This window comes from Zootoca vivipara, chromosome 1 (genome assembly GCF_965207765.1).
Source record: "Zootoca vivipara chromosome 1, rZooViv2.hap1.1, whole genome shotgun sequence".
NCBI lineage: Eukaryota > Metazoa > Chordata > Lepidosauria > Squamata > Lacertidae > Zootoca > Zootoca vivipara.
The window spans coordinates 25,470,981-25,487,402 of record NC_142582.1 but is presented as its reverse complement, the minus strand read 5'-3'; the positions used below and the strand labels follow the sequence as shown (position 1 = coordinate 25,487,402).

At 43.0% G+C, this 16,422-nt stretch overlaps 1 protein-coding gene across 6 annotated transcripts in view; it reads right to left on the bottom strand.

Moving 5' to 3' along the window:
• STK39 (serine/threonine kinase 39) overlaps positions 1-16,422 on the bottom strand; it is a 108,458-nt gene that overhangs the window by 58,017 nt on the left and 34,019 nt on the right. For all 6 annotated transcript variants that reach the window (XR_015947844.1, XM_035133106.3, XM_088660816.1 and 3 more), the window contains exons 2-7: positions 8,202-8,314; positions 7,377-7,485; positions 6,309-6,450; positions 5,218-5,273; positions 1,239-1,348; positions 1,044-1,145 (exon numbers count right to left, since the gene is read on the bottom strand). Coding sequence is in view for 5 of the 6 variants with exons in the window: in XM_035133106.3 (XP_034988997.1) it covers positions 1,044-1,145; positions 1,239-1,348; positions 5,218-5,273; positions 6,309-6,450; positions 7,377-7,485; positions 8,202-8,314 (632 nt within the window). In the remaining variant the exon portion in view is untranslated. The remainder of the gene's footprint in view (positions 1-1,043; positions 1,146-1,238; positions 1,349-5,217; positions 5,274-6,308; positions 6,451-7,376; positions 7,486-8,201; positions 8,315-16,422) is intronic.

Genomic DNA, 16,422 nt, shown 5'->3' with positions numbered 1-16,422 from the left:
TTGCAATGCATATCTCAACCTTCACATTTTCGGATTTGCTCAGGAAGGGCTGGTATTTTACTTGGTAGCTTGACAAGATTTCTTTTAAGCACACAAGGGATTCAACACAGGCCACTGTTGCGTGCTATTTTGGCAATCCTTTTTCAGAAAGAAGCTTATGTTAGTCACCTTAGAGAAAACAAGCTAGAAAGCTCCGGTGCCTACTTTTCTCACGGTTCCTAACCCACCCTATTGTTCTGATTTGGTTTTAATCATTGGGTTTTATGGATTTTACTTTATCGTATTGTAAAACTCTGCTGACAATTCACCACAGAATGACATCCTGCTTTCCTTCCATGGGACAACTTGCTACTTCAGGCATCCCCAAACTCAGCCCTCTAGCTGTTTTGGGGCTACAACTCCCATCACCCCTAGCTAACAGGACCAGTGGTTTCAGGGATGATGGGAATTGTAGTCCCAAAACAGCTGGAGGGCCGAGTTTGGGGGTGCCTGTGCTACTCCATGAAAGATGGGAGAGAGAGAGAAAGAGAGAGATTGGCATATTCTCAGAAATTTGGGCGACCTGGCCTGAGTATCTCTCTTTTTTTTAATTATGAAAGAAGTGCTTCACTGCTGTTTCAAAACAGGAAGCTAGGCTGCCCTCAGCATCCCAGTGGCATTCCCTCCGAAACTGGGAAAGAAGGTTCCACAGGAACAACAGTCCATCACATTGTAGTGTTGCTCCCAAGAACGCTCCTGGGAATGTTGCTGCATGGTTTCCATTGGTCAATCTGTACCAAAAGAGAAGAGAACACCACTGGACTGCTGAGGCCTCTTTTTTTGTCACATGGAAGGAGGAGGATAACGCCCTTTTGTGTCTCATCTGGTAAGCCCACCATCAAAGTTCCAAGATGGCGCACACAAACCCCTTTGCAACATCACTTCATACTTTTAGCAGGGGGCAAAATGAAGGGGGTGGGTGGGAATCACAACAGTGCTGTCTATCCAATGCTACTTTTTTATACAAAATTAGACTTCATTCTTATTTTCTGAACTGTATTTACTTTCATCGGAGGATATTTGTGGTAAGGTGCTGCTCCTGTTGCTAATTCAATGGCTGTTATTCCAAAGCTCCAAATATCAGCCTTGAAGTCATAGCCTCTCACCTATTGCATGAAAACATAAGACAGAACAGGTTAGTTTAGCGCCGAGATGCTGAACTCGAGGAAGCCCAGGAGAACCGTATATCACACAGGTACCTGTTCCATGACTTCAGGGGCCATCCAACATGGAGTACCAACAAATGTTTTTCTTACTTTGTTCCGAGTAACGTCTCCTCCTGTGGCTAAAAATGCGCTAACGCCAAAGTCTAGGAATAGAAGAGACAGGAAACCCTTTTAGTGTTTGATTAGCTTATACTGAGGTAACTATGCTATTTTCACTTGGATTCCTACATAAAATATGAAACGCCTATTTAAATGAAGCTGTGAAGTTAAATGTTTTCTCAGTAGGTGTAACAATAACACTTCTATAAACTGCATAGTAAGTCATAAGACGCCTCTCCCCCTCGTGAATCATACCTTTAAATAATATTTGTCCTTATGTATTAAGGCATGCAGTACCCATGGACATGAACAAGAGGTCTATTACTTCCAAAGCAGCATTCTGGGTCAGTTTTGCACACGCTCCATTGAGAATTTAAAGAGTGTTATTTTTAGCTATGCATCAAAGTTTCAACAGAGAGCTGCTTGCACAGTTATTTCATATTCTGCTTCAAGTAACTTTGGAAGTTGCAAGATCAGAGGGAGAATTTTAAACAGTCATGTGAGGGCTGTGGGAGAAACTGATTAAGATGGCAAGTGTGGGTGTAAATAAAGAAGCAATTAATAAAAGCAGTCATGCTGCGTGAACAGACCAAGGAATTCTGGACGACAAGGGCTATTTCCTATATTCGCTAGGCAGGTGTTTATGGGAAGCCCACAATGAGGGAACCATTCTTATTTTGAAGGGTTTTTTTTTAAAAAAAAAAGTTCTGTACTCGATATACCACATCCTCAAAGCCACATGCATGCCTTTTTTGTCTGAACTGCTTTGTTTTCTCCAAAGATATCCACAACACAACTGAAACAGTAGGAGAGCAGAGGAGTTTTTCTAGCATATAATGAAGGAAGGGGGGGGGGGAAGCAACCCTTCAGAAAAATAGCCACTTGATCAAGATGCTCTTTGTGAGACATTGATCAAAGGAACAACAACAGCTCACTTTTCCTGAGCGCAGAGAAACCTTTATCAGCATCTGTTTCTTCTGCCCCTCCTTATGCAGCCAGTTCAAATTCACTGGCCCCTGGAATAAAATTACAGCACCTTAAAGTAGTGGCATTCCGAATTTTTACTAAAGACAAGCCCTCTGTTCTTGCTCCTGATATTAAATAGCAAGAGTTCAAGCGGGAGGAAGGAAGAGGGAGGAAAACAAAGACTTGATTAAACGATATGGAGTGTTGTGGTAGACAAGCAGACCACCGCAAACATCGCTTTCACCAACAAAGTCATTACAGATAATTTAAGAGGTTGCCACCAACACTTATCCAATGCTGTCAATATGCCCCGCAAACAAGTTTCCAGAATTATTCTGAGCCAGGCGTGCTAACTTGAATAAAATAATTGGGGGGGGGGCAAGGCAAGCCCAACATAATCACATGATGCGACACCCCCCCCCCCCCGTCTGAATGGCAATACCCATCAACTGGGGGGGGGCTGCTCTCAAAAAAATTTGGGGAGGGGGACTCAGCCCCTAGGAGTTGGCTTCCAGGTTCTGGACTAATACAGTTATTACCACACACAAATGACTGTGAACATAGAAAAAGAAATAAAATGTAGTAGGTTACTGTTAGAATCTCTTACTCTCGAGTAGGACCCTGGCAGAAACACATGCCCAACTGGCATGTTCTCTTCCTCCTGGTCGATCGTTCGGGAGCTTCAAAAGCTTTCTCCAGCCCGAACAGCACAGCAACTGATGCCAACTGACATCAGCACACTTACGGATCCACAGGGTTTCCGCAGTTGCGTAACAGAACTCAGCATTTGGCTAATCTACTTTTATTTACATATAAACACACACGGAGCACTGCAACATGGCTCCCTCTCTCTCTAGCATCAGACACCAAAGAGAAAGAACAAAGGACAATAGTCCCACTTTAGGAAACATAGCAACACAAACATCCTGTTTTCATCACATCCGACTCTGCGGAATGTAAACATACACTTTCATGTGATAGACAACAATCCCATGAATGCAAACACGGGGAATGAATCTTTAACAGTTACATGGAAAAAGGAAAAAAATATGTTAGGCAGACCTTGTTTTATTTCGGCCAGTAGGTGTTAGAATTAAGAGCATGTGGATAGCTCTTTACTATTATTATTTTATGCAGGCATCCCCAAACTTGGCCCTCCAGATGTTTGGGGACTACAACTCCCATCACCCCAGCTAACAGGACCAGTGATCAGGGATGATGGGAATTGTAGTCCAAAACATCTGGAGGGCCGAGTTTGGGGGTGCCTGATTTAATGCCTAGTATTCTGGAAATCTAGTATCGTGGGAATATAGGAGATCTAAAGGGGAAACACATGTCTGCCTGAGCTATGGCAAATGACTGCTGTCATGGACAATACTTTGACTCGGTACCACTGCCTCTGTATCTGCCATCTCTGTCCTATGAACTAATCTCACAAACTGACAGCTCACGCCAGCCAGAGAGAAGCGGCACGAAAAAGGTATCTCCTAAACCACGCTCATCAAACCCTTACGCAGAAGCGTGGCTTCTGATTGGCTGCAGGAAGCTCCTGCAGCCAATAAAAAGCTGAGGAAGCCCCGTCAGACGTTCGCAAACCGGAACAATCACTTCGAAGTTTGTGGCATTTGGGAGACAAAACGTCCGAGTTCCGGGACGTTTGGGATCCTTGGTACGACTGTACAACACCCAGGCCCAACAATACCATTTGGATACCATACCGATACCAATGGATAAGTGAAAAAATGGCCCTAAGTTGTTGATCAACACCTGCTGAAGGCCCAGAGCCTGGGGTCGAAATGCTAGCAACAAGATTTCCATTGTTCTGGAGGTGGGGTTTCAGTAGCTTGAAAAAAGCTCTTTATAACTCTGCCTGTCTAGCAAAGTAAAACTATGCAACTACATGAAGAGCATGTTTTTTTGTTTTCTTTTAAAAGTCACGTAACTGTGTTAGTGCAACTGTTAAGACCTAAGCACTGTGCCAAGGTGTAAGCTTAAAGTATACAAAACTGCCCTTACTGCGGAACACTGGTCATGAGATGGTTCAGTGACCACAATGAATTAGCTTCATGAAAATCTTTCATCAAGTAACTACAAAAGAGGTACAAAAATAAAATTTCCACCCTTGTCAATTTATGTCTCCTTGCTATTTTGATAAAAGGCCAAGGAAAAGCTTTTGATTTCCTCCCCGACACCACCACCACCCCCCGAACTTGTTAGAACAATGGACCATAGTTTTTTTAAAAGGGACATCCTTCTGCTTACATAGTAGTTTGTACATAGAAAAATCACTTTACTATCATATATCAGTAAAAAAAAAAACTGTCAATACTACCCAACTATTGTTTGGTCCCACCCATCACCACCACCAAAGATTTTATTAAAGTTTTCACAATACAGTGAAATAATACAAATAAAATTAAAAAAGGAAAGGAAAAAGAAAAGAACTAGAAAAGATAGAGAAGAAAAGAAGAAGCAGAGAAATAACAAACATTGAGGATATCACTAATAATAATTATATTATATCTTCAATCCACATACAAGGAAGTGAGTCATCCCTGCTCTCACCCTGAAGAAGCTTCCCTCCTCCTCAGCCTCACACCCTGAGGAAAACCCACTCTGACCCGTCTTCCACCAAGGTCTCCCTCTTCTATCCATCACCTCTCTGTATGTATCTTAAAAATAAAGTTTTGCAGACGGAAGACGTAGCAATGGCTTGCCTAAGGGTTTCTAAGTAGAGTCAAGTCAGAGTTGCAAGGATTAAACCGCACAACCCACAAAAACATTTTCTAAGCATATAGTGGGTGCTTCAGCCTATGGCTTGTCATCAATGAACACCAGGCTCTTCAACCTGGTAACATTTTTAAAAGGTTAAAACTTCAATTGGATCTCCTAGCGCATTTCAGATTCTCCATACACATTTTGAAGCTTTGATGATAATGATTATTACCTGCTATTTGTACCGAGCCATCTTCCCCCAGAAGAATATTACCAGCTTTTAAATCCCTATAAAAATGGATGAATAGGAGTCATTTCAGTTCAAGTAAACGAGAATATGATCACACTCGACGGAATTTTTTTTGTTGAGAAACATGCCACAGGATAAATTAAAAGCTACTCAAAACGCAGTGATTATATGATCTTCTCGTTAATACTGAAATTGCCACTTTCAAAACGAGACTGCGAAAAATGGGTATTATTCCACGCACTTGAAAGCTTAACTTTTAAATCACATGCCGAGCTGGAAGTCTCTGCAGTGCTGCAGATCACGGGATATAAAGTTCCCCCCACATCTCAACCGGCTATGCCCTTCAAAATGCTCCCACTCTACTACATAGCAAATAAAGGGTTGGAGCAGGTTGAAGATTCCACCATCAACCATCCCATTTAATTTCTTTAGATGAGGTGACATAGGAAGAGAACCCAAGTGGAAACCAGGAAGCATCAGTACTCCCAGCCACAGATGTTTTGCTTCCTTCTCTGTTCCTCTCAGCATCAAATTCTGGGCACCAATCAGAAAGGAGGAGGCAAAATTCAGTGTTGTGGTCTGAAACCTGTGGTTCGACAAGGCACCCTCCTGCCTGGACTTCTGGTATATGACAAAGACTTTCTTGCTCTAGCTTGCATTTTAGGGTAGTGTTTTTTGTTTGTCTTGTTTCATGGCAAAAAAATTTATTGCCATGGTTTATATATGGTTTGTTTTTACATATACTGCTTAGAAATGCTAACAATTAAGGGGTACAGAGGTACCTTGACTTACGAATTTAATCCGTTCCGAACAGACCTTCGTAAGTCGAAGCCAATGGGGGGGGGGAATAAAAAAAATTCACAAGTCGAAAAAATCCTATCTAAAAATTCGTAAGTCGAAAAAAATTCTATCTAAACCGCATCCAAAATGGCGGACGGAACTCTGTTTGTAACTCAAAACATTCGCAAGTCAAGTCATTCGTAAGTCAAGGTACCACTGTATGTAAATGCCATTTTAGAAAATCGTGGAAGAGAAATTGTACTAATACACACGGGGCGTTAGCTTTTTTTTACCTGTGAATCTGTCCGTTCCTGTGTAGATAATCTAAGCCTTCCAAAACCTCTTTAAGAATTGTTGCTATTATTGATTCTTCAAGCACTCCACTCTTGTGCTCTCCTCTGTTGACCACATACTTTATTATGTCCAGCATGGAGCCTAGATTTTATACGTGTACATATAATGGAATAAAAAGAGAAATATTCTTTTTAGGAAATCTTCTTGCAATTCAAGATTAATGGTGTATACTTTAGCATTTCGTTTTCAACTCAACCCTGACATACATACAAAGACCTCCAATAAGTAGAGCTTTGCTGAATGTTACCCCATTAACATTTCTGGTATAGAGGTTGTGCTTTCAGGTGAGCCAAATGCTTTCTTCAGTTCCAAACACAAATATGGGCATATGCCACCACAAGCCTTAAAAACTAGGGCCCTCTCTCTTCCTTGGGAGTGATCTGAGCCAAATGATATCCTGAGTAGGAGATTATGACATTAATAAGGGGTTTAGCACTGCCTTCACTCTGGAGCAGGGAACACTTCTGCCTCGTTTTCTCAGGACTCGTTCCCCAAAATGTGTTGTTTTTCACAAATGAAAAAACCTCTCTCTCTCTCTCTCTCTCTCACACACACACACACACACACACACACCCTCTTACAGGTCAGTGTAGCAACATGCAGCCTATTTCTAAAGAAAACTATTTGCTTAGCTTTAAAAATTTATACCACACATACCAAATTGTTAGTGTTGTTGTGGATTTATTGAACATTTTATGATAATGAACTATGCTACTATAAAAGCAGCCTTGAAGCGGAGGAAAAAACAGAAGGAGATAAAGAATTTCAACACTCTATTTAGGTCAGTGTTTTCCAAACTTAGGTCTCTAGCTGGTTTTGGACTACAATTCCCATCATCCCTGACTGCTGGTTTTGCTAGCTAGGTATGATGGGGGTTGTAGTCCAGAAACAGGTGGAGACCCAAGTTTGGGAAACAATGATTTAGGCGCTCACGATCACAGATTTGATTAGCTAAAGTTAATCTCAATATCTCACTGCATCAATTTAGATAAACTACAGAGACTTACCTCCACTTAGCAGTTTCATAACCAACCAGAGTTCATCCTTGACCACAAAAGACGTATAATATGTAACTATGTTGGGATGGTTGCATTGACTCATGGCTTGAATTTCTTTCTATAAGTAACGCAAAATGCAAGTATAGTATTTTGTCAAGGAAACAAAAATGTTCTATAAAATATGTTCCAGCTATTCAAACCCAAGAGAGGCATTATTTTGTAGAGCTAGGGAATTAAAGTTATGTTGCAGAATGGACATCTTTTAAAAACTAGCAACTTTTACTTGCAGCTTTCAGAGTGGAAAAATCAGAGATAGCCAACATCACGCCCTCCAGATGTTGCTGGACCAAAACTCCAGCCATGCTGGACATCCAAAAACATCTGGAAGGCAACTCACTGACTAGCCTTGACTAAGATTATATGGGTGATTGCTGTGTTAGTCATATTTAGAGTAGACCCACTGAAAGTAATGAACTTTACTTAAATTCATTCATTTCAGTGGGTCTACTCTGAATATAACTAACACAGGACATCTCCCTACGTGCACAAATATTATTTGGGAAGGGGGCCAGAAAGCTATAGCCCTCAATTTGAATAAATGTTTGAACCCAAATATGAATTTTGAGACTATGGCCTTTCTTGAATTATAAAAAGACAAAGATGAAACATGCCAACTGGCCATTGGTTCCATTACCTGATTAAAGATCCTGGGTGGGCAGCAACTTTAAGAATTTTTCATTGTTATAAAAATACTAGATTTTCATGAACATCATTCAAACGTTAGGGAGCCTAGTATGTACATGTATACATGTCCTTCAACTCAGTTTAACTTACAAGCAATTCATCCATACTGGTCTGGCATTTTTCCAAGTTGATCCTTTTTATTGCTACGCGTTCTTGCCTGGGTTTGCATAGCGCCGCTTGGACCACAGCTGTAGCACCACTACCTGGGAGAGACAGAAGAAACGAGGTTCAAAAGTTACCTACTGCTGTGGCAAATTTCAAACTGTGGGTTGCAAAAGACTGTGGTTTCAGAGGAGCTTCTCAGGCTCATCCTCCATAAGAGTATCTTGCCAATCATGTCCTCCTTCCCATCACTTGCAATGCAGTCACAAGGGACACTGCATGCAGATTCTTGTACAGTGTCAAGTACTAGGAAACAAGACAAGCAAAAGTTGCCTAAGGGAGCCCAATGGGGAGCTGTTACCCCAACAAAGAGCCAGCTGAGATGGAAGGTTTTCATCCTCTCAGGCTGCTCCTCCTTCCTGGTTATCTGTCGGATCCCTGGGCACACCTGGGGCCTTCCCTGCCTTCTCCCTCCTCCAAAGTAGACACCTGGTGCCAAAGTCCTCTCTGGAAGCCAGGTAAGCAAAGCCTCCACTGGATCTGAACCTGGAAGCCAAAGGGAAATGACCAAGCCAGGTGTGTAGGGCCTTAAGAGGAGCCAAGGAAGGTGTCATTGGGGCTGGGAAACTCGGGCTGCGCGTTGGAAGCTAAAGGCTCTTCACAGGTCCCTAGCGGTTCTAGGGACCTCAGCAGAGCCCCCTCCCTCAGATTAGGTCTTCCCAGAGTTATGGTCAGGCTGGGGTCTAAGAACTCCAGAGCAAGTGTAGCAAATGATAGATACACAAGGACGCAGACTTCCCAGCAGAAACCCAGCCAGATGGGTGGGGTAGAAATGATAAAATTATTGTTATTCCTGGTGTTCTCCTTATATACCAGCTGCCTCTATCCTCTGTGCACCTCCAACCAGGGTGGATTTGATTTAAATCAAATTGATTTAAATCAGGATTTAAATCACTAGTCGGTATAAATTTTCAGAGTATTTTTACAGTTACTGTATAGCAAAAATTACTGATTTGGTTATACGATTAGAAATACATAGACAGATAATTGTGAAATTCCTGTGAGGTTGAATAAGTTAACTGTTTGTATTTGGACTTTTCTGCTGTACTTTATTAGAAGGAGAAAAACAATCATTTCCTTAAGAACAATTTAAACAATTTATTTAACTAAAACAATAACATTATAGCAAATGCATCCATGTTTGTTAACTTATGTGGTTAAAACATTTTTAAAACAAAACAAAACTTAGGCTGAGTTTTAGCACACATGAAAAACTTTAAACAAAGCCTTATTTCCTGATGAATAGCCTTTGGACTATAATGTAACTTAAACAGAAAACTATCTTTAGAAAGATTTTTCCTCCAAAAGCATTTTATTTTCAAAATCCAATTTAAATTTTAAAAAAAATCTGCTTTATTTATTTAAAAAAATCACTGATTTTTATCCACCCTGCCTCCAACTTTTAAGGCATTGGAGGTGGTAACTCAGAACCTTTACAGGCTGAAAATGTACACTACACTGATGTCAACATGGTATTCCTTAAAGCACCCCAGTGACAAGAACAGATATCTGAAAATAATTTATATGAGAGTGTGTTAACACACTTCAGCTGGGAAATTTTCATGCTGATCAAGCTTGGCTGGGTAAGCTTTTAAACCCCCTTAGCTTTCCAGCCACTCTGTGGAAAGAGGGTTTGGTGAACCTAAAATAAGAGGGCTCAGTTTCAAGTTACACAACTCCTGCTTGTCTGATCAGATACGCTGGACTCTCTTGCTGGTGGTTTCAGTGACACCACTACCTACCCAACTGAGACAAAAAGCTTAGGGAATAAAGCCAACCTGGACGGGAAAACGTTTCAGATTTGGGACCATCCGAGGTGACAATTAGGCAAACGAGTTCTTTTGTTTATTTAATAGACGCTAAAGGGCCAATGGGAACATGGACTTTTTGAAACCCTAGACCTTGCGTAAGAAGCTGGCCTGAGTGCAGAAAGATGGAAGCCTTGTGCAAAGGTTGCCAATTGATATTTTGGATGGAACTAAAAATTCAGGACCCAAAGCTAGCAGAACAGTGTGCCCCCCTAGGTTAAATCGTTCGTGGAAGCGAGCATCCTCTATGGCAGGTTCAAGATGAATGGATTCCTTTGAGATGAGCTAGTAATTTGTAGATGCAAAACAGGAATACTTTGCGAGCACTTGAGTATCTTCTGTGAAAAGCATAGTTTTGAAAATCTTCTGCGAAAAGCAAAGTTTTGAAAATAGCATGCAACTCTGTTACCCCTATACGTAAACCTTGCTTGGTTCACGAATCAGAACTTGACGTTTCAGCTAAGACCCCTGTTTTTATTAAAAAGAAAAGAAAAGATTATTTTGCATTTTGCAAATTCAGTGAACACACCACACTTGTGAGATGCCCCAATTGGCCTTCTCAAACACTAGGTTTCATTCTGCCAGCAAAACTGGCATGTCCTAAAACTAACACAACGTGTGCATAAAGAGCCTTTTGTTACTCAGCTTTACAATGGGAATTCAGTTACGTGCCTAATCCAGAATAATAGGGTGCTCTTCCCTCCCATCGGACAACAGAACTGACACAATGCCTCATGACTGGAAGTTATTGTCTCTGTGTTAATTGGTGTTTGCTTAGTTATTTAGAAGGAGGATGTTTTGTATGCAATTTTTGCCCTGCCACGCTTTGAAGACAAAGCTTGTAGCTCAGCATATCCACTCAATTATATTACCAAGATACACAGACAAAACCAACACCACAACGTAGCAACAAGTGGGTTGTACCCTTTTTCACCCTGTGATCTTTTTTGTTTTCTTTTTAAAAAAAACCATTAAAGTGCAAATGGGCAAACAGACTCAAGAGCGCACCCCGCTTCGCATACTGGAGGAAATTTACTGCAGACCCCCAGCTATGAATACCTCGCAGATCCCAGTGCTAACTCCTAACTGCCGAAGTCCCGCTAGTATTAATTTACTTCAATGTAAATTAAACTGCTGGAGCAAAGGCTCCACTGTTGGAGAAAGTACCGTATGCTTCTGAATGCCACTTGCCCAAAGCCACAGGTGAGGAGAGTGCGGCCGCACTCAGCTCCTGCTTGCAGACATCCCATAGGTATCTAATTGGCTGCTGTGAGATGGGTCACTGATGGGTCACTGATCCAGCAGCGCTCTTCTTATGTTCATATTTGCAGGAAAATATTTCTGATGCTAGCATTTTAAATTTGGAAGCGTTAAGACACCAGGATCGTCCTGCTGGCAACACTTGGTCCTCTTAGGGGACAAACATATAACGGGCAAGGATGAAGACTCACAAAAATAAGGATCTCGGCAGAGCAATATGGTCGTACCTTGGATCCCGAACGCCTTGGCACTCGGACGTTTTGGCTCCCTGCAAACCTGGAAGTGAGTGTTCCGGTTTGCGAACCTTCTTTGGAACCCGAACGTCCAACAGGCCTCCGCAGCTTCCGATTGCATGCAGGAAATTCCTGCAGCCAACTGGAAGCTGCACCTTGGTTGTCAAACGGACTTCTGGAACGACCAAGGTACAACTGTACTCACAAAATAAGAGCACACCCCAAAATCAAAAGGGTAGAGGGGCACAGCTATCATTGTAGCGGCAAATGGACCAAGACCATGTAAGTTTGCAACTTGGTGAACCACTGTGTGCAGGTCTCACTGAGGCTATCAAATTTAGGCAAAATACTGCAATCCAGACCTATTGCTGATGAACATCCCTTCCTTATCATTTCGGCTGTGTAATTACAGCTAGGAGAGTGACTCTTGATGATGCAGTGGTGGTGATTCCCTTGCACTTTTGTTTTATTCGGGAAACTTGCATCAATAGTTACTGCTGCCTTGTCTTCAGAGGAGACAGATCTTCCTTGCCTGGCAACACAAATGGATTTCATTCCCTGTCCTCTCGTTTTCTTCCTTTTTCCTAAACAATGGATTACGGGTTAGGCATTAATCCTTAAAAGGGGCACACGCAGGAAGGAATGGAAGCAACTATGTCAAGGGCAGGAATGTAGTACTGGCTGCATTGAGGCAGAGTTACTACTAGTATAACTCAGGGGGACTTAGGTTCTACAGCAGAGCTTTTCCAAACTTCTCATGCTGGTGACACAATTTTTAGACATGAATCATTTCGCAGCACAGTTTTACTAGCAAACCGGAGGTTAAACTAACCGCTTTCCAGCCCCTGGGACGAGCGCAGGAAGCATTCGTGTAACATACCTACACACTATGGCCAAAACATTAACGTGTTGCGACGCACAGTTTGGAAAGCTCTGTTCTACAGGGGAGGGGTGGAGCCAATATTGACCTACCGTAATCTGCAACATCAATATCCCTAAATGAAATACATGAACATTGGTTTATCCCAATATAGTAATTTTTCCTATAGTACATAATCAGACAAAGTAGCAACACAATAGCACACGAGTTTCCTTGCCTTGTTCTTCTAATCCTCATTAATACTCAGAACAGTGGAGGATTTTTGGCTTGGCATTTTGGTGCTACAAAGCCAACCTCGCCAGCTAAAGCTTCCGAAAGGTACAGCCCACTGTCCACTTGTTGAAAACTTGCCACTGGCAATCAAAGCAGACGAAGGCACGGAACCAGTATGTGGCAAGGTTTTCTCCCGTAGTTTTATAAATAACAACCCCACATGCGCACACATACAACTATTTTGTCAGGATGTTAAATATTTTGAACTAATACAGTTGTATATTTAAAAAAAACCTTCACTTTCAATGCAATGAGCCAGTTTAGCTCCAGAAACAAAGAATTGGGAAGTAGTGCCAAAACATGGAAGCAATGCATGGAGAAATAGAATATCTTCACTAAACAGCTTGTGGAAACAGTAACAGCCGTGGCTGCCTGTATTAGGGGGCTTCAGAACACGTTAAATAAATTAATTGTGACAGTTTAATCATGTGGCAAATTGGTTCTCTTTATTCACCCTTAGTTCTTAAGATTCACTGCTATTTATTGTTCCACTTAATGTTCTTTCTAGGTATGAGCTTATACACCATTGGCAATGTAAACAGCTTGTCCATTCACAAATCCTGAGTTCCCCAGACTCACCTCCTGAAAAGTTTAGTTCAGGCACTGGGATCTGCCCTATATATTTTGCTGTGAAGACAGACGCAAAGAATTCATTCAGCACCACTGCAATCTCCTTATCCTCCTTTAGGGTCTAACCGCCTCCCTAGACTGCTTCCTGTTACTAATATACGGTATTATCTTGTTGTTGTTGGTCTTAATGTTTTTAAGCATTGTCCCAACTCTTCATTACTTGGCTAATTTTTGCCTCGTATGAAATGCTCACTTTGTACTACTGCATACTTACATCCATGTGACATGGACTCATGGCTTTTGGGCAACAACTAAAATTAGGGGGGGAAGACTTGGGGGGGGGGGAATAGAAAGAGGGACTACTGGAAATCAAACAAGGAAGTGCCCACCAGCCTCGTCTCCAGTATCTCCTCCTTACTTACGTTTTCTCTTGTACATCTACTGCTGTATGCGCAAGTAAGGAGCAAACTGCATAAACTTACAAGCGGTGTGGGGGAAGGTGAAGGAAACCACAAAGTTTTATGAGAAGAAAAAAAACAGAAGACTTGTATCAGAATATCGGTTTCAGCAACATCCTGCAAGGCTAGGCTGATGCTTCAAAAGGCCGAAGAACTGGAAGGTACTACAAGGATGATCTAGTCCACGGGTGTCAAACACAAGGCCCGGGGGCCAAATCCGGCCCGCCAGACCTCATCATGTGGCCCGCCGAGCGCCCCAGCCAGCGGGACCCAGCAGTGGGACCTTGCTGCTGAAGCGCCGTGCCAACAAAGCGCCGACAAACAGCTGGGGCCGGGGAAATGCTTTATGCCCCTGGGTCCCTTCGCGCTCTTTTCTGGCGCTGAATCAAGGCGGCGACCCCCCTTCCCTTTCTTTCTTCCTCTATCTCGTTCTTATTCTTTCTTTCCCTCTCCTTCCTTCCTTCTTTATCTCTGTCTTCTCTCCCTCTTTCTTTTTCTTTCCTTCTTTATTCCTTCCTTCCTACTCTTCTTTCTCTCACCTCTTTCCTTCCTCTCTCCCTCCTGCTCCCTCTTTTCTTTCTTTCTTCCTTCCTTCCTTCCGTCCTTCCCAACTTTCTTCCTCTCCCTCATTCTTATTCTTTCTTTCCCTCTACTTCCTTCCTTCTTTCTCCCTTTCCGTCTTCTCTCCCTCTTTCTTTTTCTTTCCTTCTTTTTTCTCTTCCTTATTTCCAACTCTTCTTTCTCTCCCCTCTTTCCTTCCTTCCTTCCTTCCTCTCTCCCTCCCACTCCCTCTTTTCTTTCTTTCTTTCTTTCTTTCTTTCTTTCTTTCTTTCTTTCTTTCTTTCTTTCTTTCTTCCTTCCTTCCTTCCTTCCTTCCTTCCTTCCTTCCTTCCTCCCTCCCTCCCTCCCTCCCTCCCTCCCTCTCCCTCTCCCTCTCCTCAGAAACATAGGATGCTGCTTTATACTTCTGGCCCTTAAACCCTGGAACCAGGAGAGCAGCTCCAGTGAGTCAACCTCAGCCAGTCCCTTTGCTGAAGGGTGGTGGCTCACTGGCAGAACATCTGTCCTGCATGCAGAAGGACCCCAGCATCTCCAGGTACTAGTAGCTCTGCAAAGGTCCTGCATGAAACCCTAGCGAGCCTCCACCACCCAGTGCAGTTACCAAAAATCATTTTTCAATAAATTGTACAATAATTGTACATTTGAATATCTACTTGCCATTATTCTGACTATGTTTCCGCTTTCAGAGCTAGTTATTACTTACATTATTACAAAAAACAGTAATAATTGAATGCAGTGACAATAATTTATGATAATAAAGAGTGGACACATAGTCCTACAGATACAACAGGCCCTTTGAGGGTGACCAAACTGCTGATGCGGCCCCCGATGAATTTGAGTTTGACACCCCTGATCTAGTCCAACCTGCTTCAATGCATGAATCTTCTGCCCAACGGGGGGGGGGGAGGCTTGAACCCACAACCCTGAGTTTAAGAGTCTCATGTTTTACCAACTGAGCTAAAGGGCCCGCTGAGCCAGTTCCCAGAACCAGCAGTTCCACAATGGTCTCAGAACACCAACGGGGAGGATAGATTAAAAGTTGCAAAAGTGAGGAACATACCTGCACTCTTGCTGGGAAGGAGGCGGGGAGGAGTGAGGTGGCTTGTCACAGGGAAAAGAGGAAATCTATTCCCTAGAAGACAGCTCTAACAGATTGGAAAATTCTAAGTGGCATGTGGCGAGTGTGCACACACCCCTAATTTTATTTTTATGAGCAGCTCCACTGGTGTAGAATACAGATGATATACTTGCCCGAGCAATACCATACTCTAAGCCAGAGGTAGGCAACCTAGGGCCCGTGGCCCGGATGCGACCCAATCGCCTTCTCAATCTGGCCCGCAGACGGTCCGGGAATCAGCATGTTTTTACATGAGTAGAATGTGTCCTTTTATTTAAAATGCATCTCTGGGTTATTTGTGGGGCCTGCCTGGTGTCTCTACATGAGTAGAATGTGTGCTTTTATTTAAAACTAGCTGGCCCGGCCATGCGTTGCTGTGGCCCATCCCTGTGACTGCCCCCACCCTGTTCCGACCCATGGCCTATTCTGTCCCCTCCTCCCCCACCCCCGGCTCATCCCTGTGGTTGGCCCCACCCTGTCCCGACCCATGACCTATGCCGCCCCCTCGGCCCAGTCTGCAAAGCCGAGCAGAGATGCTGTGGAGAGGGAAGGTTTCCTGGGTGCAGTACCAGTGTAGCTGTCGCTAGAGGGTGCTGTTTTGCAACCTCTCCTGTGCTCCCAGCATCCCCAGCTGTCTGAGTTTTGTGTTCGGGAACAGTGAGTTTTACCTGCTTTGCCTGCCATAGGTGTGACATCTATCTACGCAACCTGTATATGGTCACTCACATATTCGCTTGGGACGTGGTGTCCAAATTTGAACGCAAGCGGTCAAGCGGTTTCGGAGAAAAGTGGAGACTAACCCACATGCCCAGTTTACATTTTTTATATATATAGATGTGTCTCTGGGTTATTTGTGGGGCATAGGAATTCGTTCTTTTTTTTCCTCCCCAAAATATAATCCGGCCCACCACACGGTCTGAGGGACGGTGGACCGGCCCACTGCTGAAAAAGGTTGCTGACCCCTGCTCTAAGTTGCTGAACAATGCACT